Below are 13,245 nucleotides of genomic sequence, written 5' to 3' on the forward strand. Positions count from 1 at the left end.
CGCTGCAGGCCTCTGAGCTGCAACTCTAAGCAACTATGTAACAAATATAGAAGCTAAACAAAACCCCAGAAACGTGCTTGAGTCCGCCGGGCTTCAGCCAGCAGGATCGCAACATTGTAAGCAAAGGCCAGAAACCTACTTTCAGCAGCAGAGGCCTAAGAGCTGGAGCCAAGCCTCAAAGCTAAAGCTGGCCCAGAAAAAAAAAAAAAAAAACAAGAAAAAAAGGAGCGGTTGGGCGCTTCAGTCACCCCCAGCCTGAAAACAGCCCTCAGCCCCTCACCCAGACTGGTCAGGCACCCCAGTGGGGACCCCCACCCTGAAGGGTGTGTGACCAGCTGCAAACAGCCATCATCCCCTCACCCAGGCTGGCCAGGCACCCCAGTGGGGACCCCCACCCTGATCCAGGACACCCTTCAGGGCAAACCAGCCAGCCCCACCCATGCACCAGGCCTCTCTCCTATATAGTAAAAGGGTAATATGCCTCCCAGCACCGGGATCAGTGGAGCCGCAAGGCCTACCGGCACCAGGATCAGCGTGACAGGGGGCAGCGCCCAAATCCCCTGATTGCCCTGCGGCTCTGTGTGTGACAGGGGGCGGGGCCACAACCTCCCTATCCACCCTGTTCTGTTCGTGACAGGGGAAGGCGCCCCAACCCCCTGATCACCCTGTGGCTCTGTGTGTGACAGGGTGCGGCGCCCCAAACCCCTGATCGGCCCTGCTCTGTGTGTGACAGGGTGCGGCACCCCAACCGCACCCCACACCCCATGGGCCCTGCTCTGTGTGTGACAGGGTAGAGCCATAACCTCCCCATCGGCCCTGCCCTGAGTGTGAGAGTGGTGGCGCCCCAACCCCCTGATCGGCCCTGCTCTGTGGGTGATAGAGGGCAGCACCCCAACCCCCTGATGGGCCCTGCTCTGTGCATGACAGGGGGCAGTGCCCCAAACCCCTGATTGGCCCTGCTCTGTGCATGACAGGGGGTTGCGCCCCAACTCCCCAATCAGCCCTGCTCTGAGCCCGACCAGGGGCTGCACCTAGGGATTGGGCTTGCCCTCTGCCACCCGGGAGCAGGCCTAAGCCAGCAGGTCGTTATCTCCCGAGGGGTCCCAGACTGCAAGAGGGCACAGGCCGGGCTGAGGGACCCCCCTCCCCACCCCGAGTGCACAAATTTTTGTGCACCGGGCCTCTAGTATTCTATAAAAGACATAGCAATGTTTGTGAAATTTGGATTCCAGCATTGAACAAGTTTGCAATCATGGACAATGTAATAACTGAATTTATTAAATGTATGCCATATGCCAAGAATTATACTAAGAGCTTTATACGCATTATTTTATTTAACCATTTTGTGTGTCAGGAGAAGACTAAGACTCAGAGATATTAAGAAACCACCACCAAGGGTACATACCAACTAAATGCAATCTTGAGGTCTGAATACAGATCTCTCTGACTCCAGAACCCATGCTCTCTACCAATATACTTACATGGCCTCCCTTGAAGCAAATTTGTGTCTATTACATGAGGCTAAATGCTTTAAAACTCACATTGTCATTTTACTAACCTTCATAATTCCTCTACTCACTGGAGTTCTGGAAAGATATTGAATAAATATCTGTTTTCCAGTTAAGAGAAGAAAATGTGCAAGCAAAAAATAATAATGCTGTATAGTCAGTACTCAAATTTCATTAAAGGCAGCACAATAGCCAGCTTACTTTTTTAAATAAAAAATAAATTGGACTTTTAGTTCTAATGCAAATTCATCATATAGAGTGTTGGTATAAAATGTTCTCATAAATCTAGGTTACTGACTTGTAACTAGACAAACCCTCACTCTTAAAAATAGTACCACAGACCATTTTAAGTCACTGATCTTTATTTGCTGCATTCTAAAAGGTAAACTCTAAATGATAACAAACTTAAAGTTATTTATCAAATAATTCAAACACCTGCTTAAGAAAAGTATCATTGCTAATAATAATAGGAAAGCCTACCTTAACATTGCTTTGTTGATAAAATTCCTTTATTTCTATGGCAAGTTGTACTCAACAGGCATTAGACTGGAGGAAAGAAGGAACGTCAGGGCCAAAAACAAAAATTCATAGTGATTTAATCTGAATCACGAGAAGGTTGTAATATAGAAAATCAAATACAGAACAATCAACACATCAACTTGTTTTAAAACAGTATGTACACAAAAAAATATTGGTTTCTATAATATATCCCTGATGTTGCAAGATTAGCAATAAAAAACGATTTTCCCAGGAATTTCAATAAAGAAAAAGCACTGAACAAAAATACCACAAGTCTCAAAAATGTCAAGGAAATGCAATCCAGAAAGAGAGTCCAAATATTAAACTCATTATTTCAGGAATGCCTGTTGAATTCAAAGATTCAGAAAAGGAATAATTTCACTTCATTTACCAACTTTCTTACAGCACATCCCAGCAAGTCTTTCTTAAGATTCTTTACATTCTTCTGTTGCATGTTCAGTCTCCTGTTCATCTGCACATTAAAAACAATAATCAAAGTTGTTAGGCCATCAGACATGTGTACATAATTAAGAAAAATCATTATCCCAAACCCTGACATCCTAATCACATACACCTTTGCTCAAATTTGTTTTCCCTTACTTACATTTCATTCAGCCTATACAACAGTAAACCCTTTTACACGAGACAATAATCACAAACTCATTTAATACTTACTGGACAATCACCACAAGCTGCATACAAAGTTTACAAGAAAAAGTGAAAGGTAAGGTGCCTGCCTTCATTGAGATTACAGCTGACAGAGAATTTTCTGGGTTTCAAGAATTAAAATGTTTATGGAGGCCCCAGCCAGTGGTTAGAGCAGTGGTTAGAGCAGCCATGGGCAAACTACGGCCCGTTTGAAATGAATAAAACTAAAAAAAAAAAAAAAGACCGTACCCTTTTATGTAATGATGTTTACTTTGAATTTATATTCGTTCACACAAACACTCCATCCATGCTTTTGTTCCGGCCCTCCGGTCCAGTTTAAGAACCCATTGTGGCCCTCGAGTCAAAAAGTTTGCCCACCCCTGGGGTAGAGCATCAACCTGCAGACTCAAGGGTCTCGGGTTTGATTCCGACACATACCTCAGCTACAGGCTCAATTCCCATCCTGGCGGGAGCTGGTCGGGCCACCTGTGGGAGGCAACCAATCAACGTGTCTCTCTTACATTGATGTTTCTCTCTCTGTGTCTCTCCCTTTCCCTTCCACTCTCTTTAAAAATCAATGGAAAAAATATCCTTGGTTGAGGATTAACAAAACATATGCATTTGGAGACAGGCATAAAAAAAATTTTTTTTGGCTTTAAACTAAGCTTTTGGGAAGTAGGGCAAAACTAAACGTAAATACATTTAGAGTAGACAAGAACTTATCACCTTAAATGTCTTTAAAATTATGACATTAACAGAAGTGGAATGGAAATAATCTTCTCCCAACCTTGGTGAGGTTATGAGAAAAGGCAGAATTGACCACAGAACCAAAGAAAAGGAGACAATAAAAAAGAATCAGGAGAAACTGGAACCCTCATACCCTGCTGGTGAGAATCCAATGGTGCCGCTGCCTTGGAAACCAGCCTGGCAGTTCCCGGAAAGGTTCACATAAACCCAGCAATTCTATTCCTAGGTATATGCCCCAGCGAGAAAACATACATCACCCCAAAACCTGTACTCCAATATTCACAGCAGCATTGCATATACCAGCCAAAAAGCAGAAACAACCCAAATGTCCATCAACTAATGCAGTGATGGCGAACCTATGACACACATGTCAGAAGTGACACGCGAACTCATTTTTTAGGTTGATTTTTCTTTGTTAAATGGCATTTAAATATATAAAATAAATATCAAAAATATAAATCTTTGTTTTACTATGGTTGCAAATATCAAAAAATTTCTATATGTGACACAGCACCAGAGTTAAGTTAGAGTTTTTCAAAATGCTGACACGCCGAGCTCAAAAGGTTCGCCATCACTGGACTAATGAATGGTTAAGTAAAATGTGGCCTATCCATACAACAGAATGTTATTCAACAATAAAAATAATGGAGTACTGATACATGTGCAGTGTGGCTGGAACTTGAAAGCATGTGTTAAATGTCACCAGCCAAACACAAAGGCCACATATTCTATGACTCTACTTATGAGAAATGTCCAGCCTCGGCAAATTCATAGAGACAGGCAGTAGGTTAGTGATTGCTCAGGACTTGGGGGGGCTGGGGAAAAGGGGGAGTGATTGCTAATGGGTGCAGTGTTTGTTTTGGGGGTGAAGTGTTGTAAAATTGATAGTGGTAAAAAAAAAAAAGCCCAATTCTGTGAATATATTAAAAACCATTAAATTGTATAGTATTGTTGAACAGTGGCCCAAAAAATCATTACATCCATATCCTTATGCCTGGAACCTGTGAAAGTTACCTTACTGGGGAGAAGGGTCTTTGCGGATGTAACTAAGCTGAGGATCTTGAGATGAGACTTACTGATCACCCTGGAATACTCAGGTGGGCCCTACATGCAACAACAAATACCCTTATAAGAGAAGGGCGTTTCTCACACACACACACACATGCACACGCACACACACGCACACACACACACGCACGTGCACACAGACACACGCACACGCACGCATGCACATACACAGGCAATGTGAAGACATGTGGAATGATGTGACCTATATAGCAAGGAGGCCAAAGAATGTCAACAGCCTGAGAAACTGGAAGAAGGAGACATTTTCCTCTGGAGCCCCAGGCAGAGTGTGGCCTTGCTGACACCCTGAGTTCAGACTGCAGGCCTCCAGCACTATGTCTGTTGTAACTTATTATGGCAACCATAGGACTCTAACACAGGTTTATGAAATATATGACAACAATGCTGTTATTTTAAAAAAAATCAATCTAATAATTAAGGGACATGATTTGTAGTTACGGAAAGTAAAGTGAAAAATGTAGTAATGTTGTCAACCCATGGAGAAGAAATATTAAACAGGATATAGAGGAAGTCGGGGTAGATAAGAAGCGGATCTCAGTATCCCACACCTACCATGAGGACTGATAAGACCATACACGACCCCAGGCCTTCATAGGGCTCTCTCTTCCTCTTATCTGGAGTGTTCTCCTTTTTGCCCACCCAGTAAATGACCACTCATCCTTGGAGGCTCAACTCAAATGCCACCTGCCCACATCCACAGTGTTTGTCATCCCTCTGGAGTGCTGCCATGTACTTTGTCCCGATTACACTTATTACACTTGTCCCACCCTGCTATGATTATGTCCCACCCTGCTGTGATTATCGGCTTACGTGCCTGTCTTCTTCAATAGACTATAAAATAATTCAGGGTAATGATTGTGCCCTACTCACCTGATACCCTGGAACAGTGGTTCTCAACCTTGGCTGCACGTTAGAATCACCTGGGAATCTTTTTAAAATCCTGATTTCTGGGCCTCATCCTCCGGAAATTCTGTTTCTTTGTTATGGGGTGGGGCCACAACATTAGTAACAAAGAAACAGAATTTCCGGAGGATGGGGCCCAGAAATCAGGATTTTAAAAAGATTCCCAGGTGATTCTAATGTGCAGCCAAGGTTGAGAACCACTGCCCTAGAACAATGTCCTCAATAACAGATACGATGGAGCCTGGAGCAGTGGTGTTAAAGCATGGCTGCACCACAGAATCACCCAGACCCCATATCCCCAGAAGTTGTCTTAAAATATGCTGATGCCCCCTAGCCAGTGTGGCTAAGTGGATAGAGCATTGGCCTGGGCACCAAAGGGTGAGTCTGATTTCCAGTCAAGGACATGTACCTGGATTGCTGGTTCATAACCCTGGCCCTGGTTGGGGCATGTCTCTCTCACATTGATGTTCTCTCTCCCTCCCTCCCTTCCACACTCTCTCTCAAAACCAATGGAAAAATATCCTTGGATGAGGATTAACAACAACAACAAAAAAATACTGATGCCCACAGCCAACCCTTAGAAATTTATTTAATTCATCTGGGACAGAACCAAAGCATTAATGTTCTAAATCTCACCAGGTGATTCTACCAGAGTTTAAAAAACACCGTCTAAGGCAGTGGTTCTCAACCTTCCTAATGCCGCGACCCTTTAATACAGTTCCTCATGTTGTGGTGACCCCAAACCATAAAATTATTTTTGTTGCTACTTCATAACTGTAATTTTGCTACTGTTATGAATCATAATGTAAATGTCTGATATGCAGGATGTATTTTCATTGTTACAAATTGAACATAATTAAAGCAGTGATTAATCACAAAACAATATGCAATTACATATGTTTTCCGATGGTCGTAGGCGACCCCTGTGAAAGGGTCGTTCGACCCCCAAAGGGGTCGCAATCCACAGGTTGAGAATCGCTGGTCTAAGGGATGGACTCAGAATAGCTTAAATGCCAGACAGATCAGAGACAGATACAAAATAGAAAGATCTAAATATCAAAAGTATACAAAGCATAGATGACTCCATACTCACTATATATGTTTCCAAATAAAATATTAACCATGAAAGAGTGAAGAATTCAAGCTATAGCCTGCTTGCTCAGTGGCTACGGGGAAGGTTAACCAAGGAAGGACAATAGGGTTGGTGGGAGAGATAAGAAGGCAATCTGGAACAGGTAGTATCTTCATCAAAATGAAATTTAAGAAGAAAAGCAGAATTGAGCAGATGGGGGGAAAGATACCTTCAGACACTGTTTTCATTGCCATCATATACACTAGTATTTTTTTACAATCCTAAAGTAGACTGGCCAGCAAACTATGCAGTCCAGAGCTGCTCTCAAATCATCCGCTGGGGTCATCCTGCTATTGGGTACAGCCTGTACAACAGTAAACCCTTTGCAGACTCTGGTACGGTAGATGTGGGTCAGGCTGATTCGGCATTTCTAACAAGATCCCAGGTAATAACAATACTGCTGGTCCATAGGTCTCGTCTACAGTCATGGACTTTAGCAGCTTTTCCTTTTACCCAATCTGATCAAAGCAATGGAATCAGGAGTTCCCAATAACTGATAAAGTGATCAGTACTATAGTTAAATATTAAAACTCTCCAATTTGCCATTGTTCACTTGCTACTACTAACAAAATGATAGAGAAATTGGCATTTTATAAATAGGTAGAGGAAATAAGTGGCAAATATTTACATGTAAAGTCTACATCAAGAACTGGATTAAAGAAATTCATTAAGAATAACTTGGAAAGATACATTCATCAGATATAAACTTACTATATACCAAAATTTTGTATCAAAAGGAATTAACACTGAAATTTCCTAAAATGGCAGCTCTGATAATTTGAGCAAATAAACTTTGGATGAGGGCTTTGATTAATCGCTAAGAGCATCTGAGGAGCAATTAGCAGCCTTGAAAAGCAATTTAACAAATAATATCTAGGAGGCCTGAAGGCACACACTGTGTGAGGGTAACAGCACTTCATCAAAGCAAGGACTTAAGTTTTTCCTAAGAGCAAGCCAAAATATTTTTAAAGGGAAAAAGTCAGCTAATAGTGTTACTGTTTTTAGAATATCACTGCTCCACTGCAAATCGGTAAGACAATATTAAAACAAAGAAAACTTTCTCAATACAACCTACTTTCTTTGAAACTATTCAGGCAGTGTGAGCATTAACATAGACTAACACACGTTCCCTTCAAACCCTGCAACATTCTTCCCAAAAGTCAATCTACATGTAATCAGACTTCATCAAACAAGTAACAATCAAATAGACCTTTTGATGGGCAGAATTTCAACATGAAGAACAGTCAGATTGTATAGTTGCCATTTGGGGTAGAACTTATTCTATCTGAGGACCACAGAAGGATAGCAATAAATTTTCTTACTTCTAAACTGAAACCCTTATTTCTCAAGTATGTGCAGCAAAACCTTGTGGCTTACATTACTTTGACAGGCTGAACACTCTGTACCCGTGGTTGGCAAACTGCGGCTTGCGAGCCACATGCGGCTCTTTGGCCCCTTGAGTGTGGCTCTTCCACAAAATACCACGTGCAGGCGCACGTACAGTGCGATTGAAACTTCGTAGCCCATGCGCAGAAGTCTGTTTTCGGCCTGGGCGAGTCTATTTTGAAGAAGTACTGTTGATATTTGGCTCTGTTGACTAATGAGTTTACCGACCACTGCCAAGGACTCTAATTTCAGGAAGTCTGGCTAGGGTCTTGGACATAGGTATGAAACAAGCCAAAGACTCTCCAGCAATCCCGATGCTCATCCTGATTAGGAATACCAGTATGTCTGTGGTTTGTAACAGTGCTTCTCAAACTGCCCTATAAGTGTCACCCGGGGAACATATTAAAATGCCAACTCTGACTCAGTAGGTTAGGGGTGGGGCCTAATCAGCCCCCTGTGTTCAGCCCACACTCTAAGCAGCAAAATAATGGAAATCACAGGGTTGCAAAGGGCCAAGAACATGAAGTAGAGAGGACCCGATGCGGGCTCTGTCTCCTAAGGGAACATCTGCTGCCCAGCTTCCTCACCAGGGGAAGGACCTGCTGATTCGTCAGAAAGGTCAGAAATCCCGGCTTTTATGGGAAATCCCCTAATTAAATGTTAAAAACCATGTAAGTCAACCAAGTCCAGTCACTGACCTAATTAATCATTCATGTGGATTTTCTCATTTGATCCTTATTACATCCTTATAGGGTAAATATTAAAGCCACCTTAATCTTATAGATAAGGAAACGAAGGTGCAGAGGAGAGGGAGAGCGAGATTACGTAACTTGCCTAAGATCACCTGCCTCTAGCAGAGCACGGATTCAAACCCAGGTGTGCCTCACGCAGATCCCACGCTCTTAACCACCAGGCGAGAACGTGCTGGTGGATGGGCAAGCCGGGCGCCCCTCTGCTCACCTAGGCTCTAACCTGGACTCCGTTAGCTCTGTCCTTTGGGTAATTAATTTGCTCTATGGTTTTGGGTTCTTAGTTTCAATTTTGAGCAACCAACCATCCCAGTTTGTCAGGGACTAAGGGTTTTCTGGGACGAGGAACATTCAGTAGTAAAACCTGGACACTCCAAAGCAAACCTGTGGTCACCCTAGTTTTCATTTAGGGGTGTTATTTTTCGAACAACCTTATCTGACTCATTTTTGCATTTGCTATAGAAATTGCTAAGACCACTATTCACTAAAGGGTCCCATGGGAAGTTCCATTGTTTTCCTTGAAGAATTAGTGTAGTTCGGCCCCCTTCTTTACTACGGAACTGACTCTGGGTCCCTCTTTGCTCTTTTCTATTTTTATGTGTCATTCATATTTTCCTCTTTATTATATAAATTTCTGTTGATAACTAGTTCAAATGGTGAGTGGCAAGAAGAGAATACTGTGCATGCATAGATACTTTTTTTGTTATCTAAAAAGCAATTCAGCATAAGATTATTTGATTAAATAATAGAATAACTACAGGCTTGAAGCATTTTCTTTCTGAAGTGCCAGTGTACTCAGTGGTGTCTCCAAGGCTGATACCAAGGAACACTTACTCCCCACTCTTCTCACTCTTCCATGTGGAGGAGCTCATAGTGGAGGAGCATCTGGCCTCACTCCACCTCCTCCACTCCCCTAGGGAAGAGGAGCCAGGTATCTGATTGGTGAATTTGGAGGAAGAAATGGCATGCTCAGTTTAGCCCAGTGGTTCTCAACCTTCTGGTCCTTTAAATACAGTTCCTCATGTTGTGACCCAACCATAAAATTATTTTCGTTGCTACTTCATAACTGTAATGTTGCTACTGTTATGAATCGTCATGTAAATATCTGATATGCAGGATGGTCTTAGGCGACCCCTGTGAAAGGGTCGTTCAACCACCAAAGGGGTCGCGACCCACAGGTTGAGAACCGCTGGTTAGCACCTTCCTCCAAGGAAATCAGCACCTGGCCCCAGAGGTGCTTCTGTGCCTCTCCATACTCCTGGTTCCAAAGGTGAGGCTTGTGATTTTCACCTCTGCCACTGACTGGGAGTGAAAGTTGGTTTGGGAAGGCGGAACATTAGGAAGACTGTTTGGCCCCTTACATTTCACCATCAATAAAGCTGACCTCCTTGATCTCCATTCATTGGAACCCATCTATTATCTCTCAGATCTGGATGGAGAAGATGCCATTGATGGATCCTCTAGAACCCCATCAGTGAGTGAGTACAACACTAAATTATTGGACCTCATAAAATTCAAACAAAAGTAGTTACCACTAAGTTTAAAGCATAAACATGAAAAATTATGTATTTCACATTGGAAACTTAATATAGCTGTGAAGCAAATCCTTATTTTTCAATGCCACAACTTAAATTAGTCTTTAATGCCATTATATAAATTACAATTTAGCATTTTAGAATAGACTTGCTTAGCAAGTTATTTTAATCATTGTAAATTCTGAAGTTAGTAAAATAAAATAAAAACTCCAACTTCAGATATGCTAACATATTCCTTAAAGTTTATTGTGTAATAAACAGAAAACAAAATACGGTTCACATATTCACATCTACGCCATCTTAATCCTCCACCCGCACAAGGGTTATTATAATCTAGTAGGATTATCTGCTGCCATCGGAGGCATGTTCTGTGGAGTTAGAGCTAAGCTACCTTTCCATTAAGTCACTTTAACATCTACTTCATTCCATGTTCTACTCAGAACATCAGTGTGACTCACGTGCACATGGAAGTAAAGTCATATCTTAGCAAAGCATGGTTCTAACCCTTCTTTCCTCCCGTCCTCCACCTCCACAAACACACTGATCCCATGGGACTGAGACCCCACATACAACAAATCATCGCATCCAATTTAGTAAGTATGACTGGAGCAAACAAAGAGGAGATGCAGGTACTTTCTCTCTAATAAAAACCCTTTGTTTCAAAAGAAAGAAAATACACTGCAATTTCAGAGCAGAACAAAAAATTTTCCTATTTTGTTCTTTCATTTATTTGTTAAGTGAAGATCTTGGTGGGAGAAGACAGACCACACACACCCATCTCACTGAAATCCATGTTGTCAGTAAATTGCAAAGCTGGATAAAAACTTAGAGCTTGTGAAATTTCATTAAAAAAATACAAAAGTTCCAAATCTGAACACAGAATGTGAACCCTACAAAAATCTTTAGTGATACCTAGGGAGGTAGGTATTGGGAGATATGCAGGAGCAGAAAAATAATATTTGAAGGTTGCAAGTGGGAAGCAATGGAGAGGAGGAATAAAGGTGAACCATATTTTCAGTATGTCATTCTAAACATGGATAATTTAAATTATTTCATTTATTTAACAGGCATTAAGTTTAGGGCAGCACTTTGGGCACTGTTACAGAAGGTGTAACAATGAATCAGAAGGTAGAACCTCTGCCCTCAAAGAAGGTAAACAATTTTAAGGAAGAGACCTGTGCATGCATAACAAGGTGAAGACAGTATGTGTAAAATGGCCTGATGCTCTGGGACATTCAGAGGAAAAATAAAATATTTAAAAAGGGGGACCAGGAAGGTTACATTCAGAGTGGATGGGGTTGGAATTCAGTTATCATTGAAGAGGTCAGTGCCTGAACATTTATGAGAAGAAAAGGGTCTGGCAACAGCAGAGGCACAGGAAAGCACAGAAAACCCTGAGACCAGATCAGCTATAACCTGAATAACATTCAGGGGACTAGTCAGAAATTGATTAGGAAGAGAACTTCATGTCAGATTGTGGAGGCCTTGAACAGTGGGGGAAAGAATTCAGATTCCATGCAGCAGGCAGTGGAGAGTCATGGAAGCTCTTTGAGCTGGGAGGTGTGGTTGTCAAAGCTGTACTTGGGGGAATTCGTGTAGTGGTGGTGGACAATGGCCAGAGGATGGGAGAGACCAGAGGCAGGGAGGGTTCTCATATTGGTCCAGTGAGGTAGCAGGAAGACTAAGGAAGAGGTAGGTATTGGAGATATGCAGAAGTAGAAAAATACTATTTGAAGGTTGCAAGTGGGAAGCAAGGGAGAGGAAAGATAATGACTCTGACTTTTGAGCCTGGGTGATTGAGGAAACAAAGGTCAAGAGGAAAATCTGAGCTGAGAGATAAAGACGAGGAAATCAGTTCGGGGCCATATCCAGATGAAGTCTAGCAGGGAGGTAGAATACAGGACAGAGGAATTCGTTCAGAATTAATAGATGATAGGTTTAATAAGTAATAGATAGATTTAGATGTAACAGACAATATATTTTAGAGTGACCTACATTAGAGGAAAAGTTGAAGCTATTTGATAGATTCACCAAATACAACAGAGAATATGTTAGACTTCTACCATAGATAAATAATTCAATTATTTATGTCAAAAAACCGCCCGTAGTATCTGTATCCTGTATCACTGTACCACTGTGAGATGCACCATTGGATCAAGACAAAATATCCGAGAGCATACAAGTAGCTGGAATGGGAGTCGGCCTACAGAGACTAATAAAACCACAATACTATATGGCACTTTACAAATTCATTCCTTGGAACAAATTTTCATCACTGAAGCCTGCAAATTGAAATTCAAAGCAAATCTATTCAAATCCCTTATACCAAATTAAATCAATTTCTCTTTTCCATTGAAATCAACATTGTTTTCTCAATAACCATCAAGAATATTAACTTAAGTGTCCATTGGTAATTAGATAAAAATGTGCAGTGGGGCCTTGACTTACGAGTGTCCCGACTAACGAGTTTTTCGAGATACGAGCTGTCTCTCGGCTGATTTTTTGCTTTGAGTTGCGAGCTAAAATTCGGGTTACGAGCCAGCTTCAGATACCCCACTGCTAGTTGGCGCACCAAACGTCACAGTGAACGCCACAACATCAGCCCAGCATCACGTGTCTCACTCGTTCACTTTTTGATTTGACATACGAGTCATTTGAGTTACGAGCTCCGTCACGGAACGAATTAAACTTGTAAGTCAAGGCCCCCCTGTATATTGTTACACATATATACAATGGAATGCTACTCAGCCATTAAAAGGTAACAGGGAAAAAAAAAGATAACAGAATCTTGCCATTTGCGACAACACTGATGGATGTACCGTGAGGTCATTATGCTAAGTGAAATAAGTCAGATGGAGAAAGACAAATACCATATGATTCCACTCATATGTGGAATCTAAAAAAACAAACAAGGGAACAGATAAAACAAAACAAAAAAACAAAAAGCCTCATAGGTACAGAGAACAGATAGGTGATTAGCAAAGGGGAAAGAAGTTCAGGTATGTGAAGTGAGTGAAGGGGGTCAGTTATGT

At 41.9% G+C, this 13,245-nt stretch overlaps 1 protein-coding gene across 2 annotated transcripts in view; it reads right to left on the minus strand.

Moving 5' to 3' along the window:
- Window positions 1-1,868: 1,868 nt before the first annotated feature.
- The window catches only part of FSIP1 (fibrous sheath interacting protein 1), a 173,626-nt gene continuing 162,249 nt past the window's right edge, over window positions 1,869-13,245 (minus strand). For both annotated transcript variants that reach the window (XM_036296891.1, XM_036296881.1), the window contains one exon: window positions 1,869-2,499. In XM_036296891.1, coding sequence (XP_036152784.1) covers window positions 2,453-2,499 — 47 coding nt within the window. In that variant the 3' untranslated portion in view covers window positions 1,869-2,452. The remainder of the gene's footprint in view (window positions 2,500-13,245) is intronic.

This window comes from Myotis myotis, unplaced genomic scaffold (assembly GCF_014108235.1).
Source record: "Myotis myotis isolate mMyoMyo1 unplaced genomic scaffold, mMyoMyo1.p scaffold_m19_p_1, whole genome shotgun sequence".
NCBI lineage: Eukaryota > Metazoa > Chordata > Mammalia > Chiroptera > Vespertilionidae > Myotis > Myotis myotis.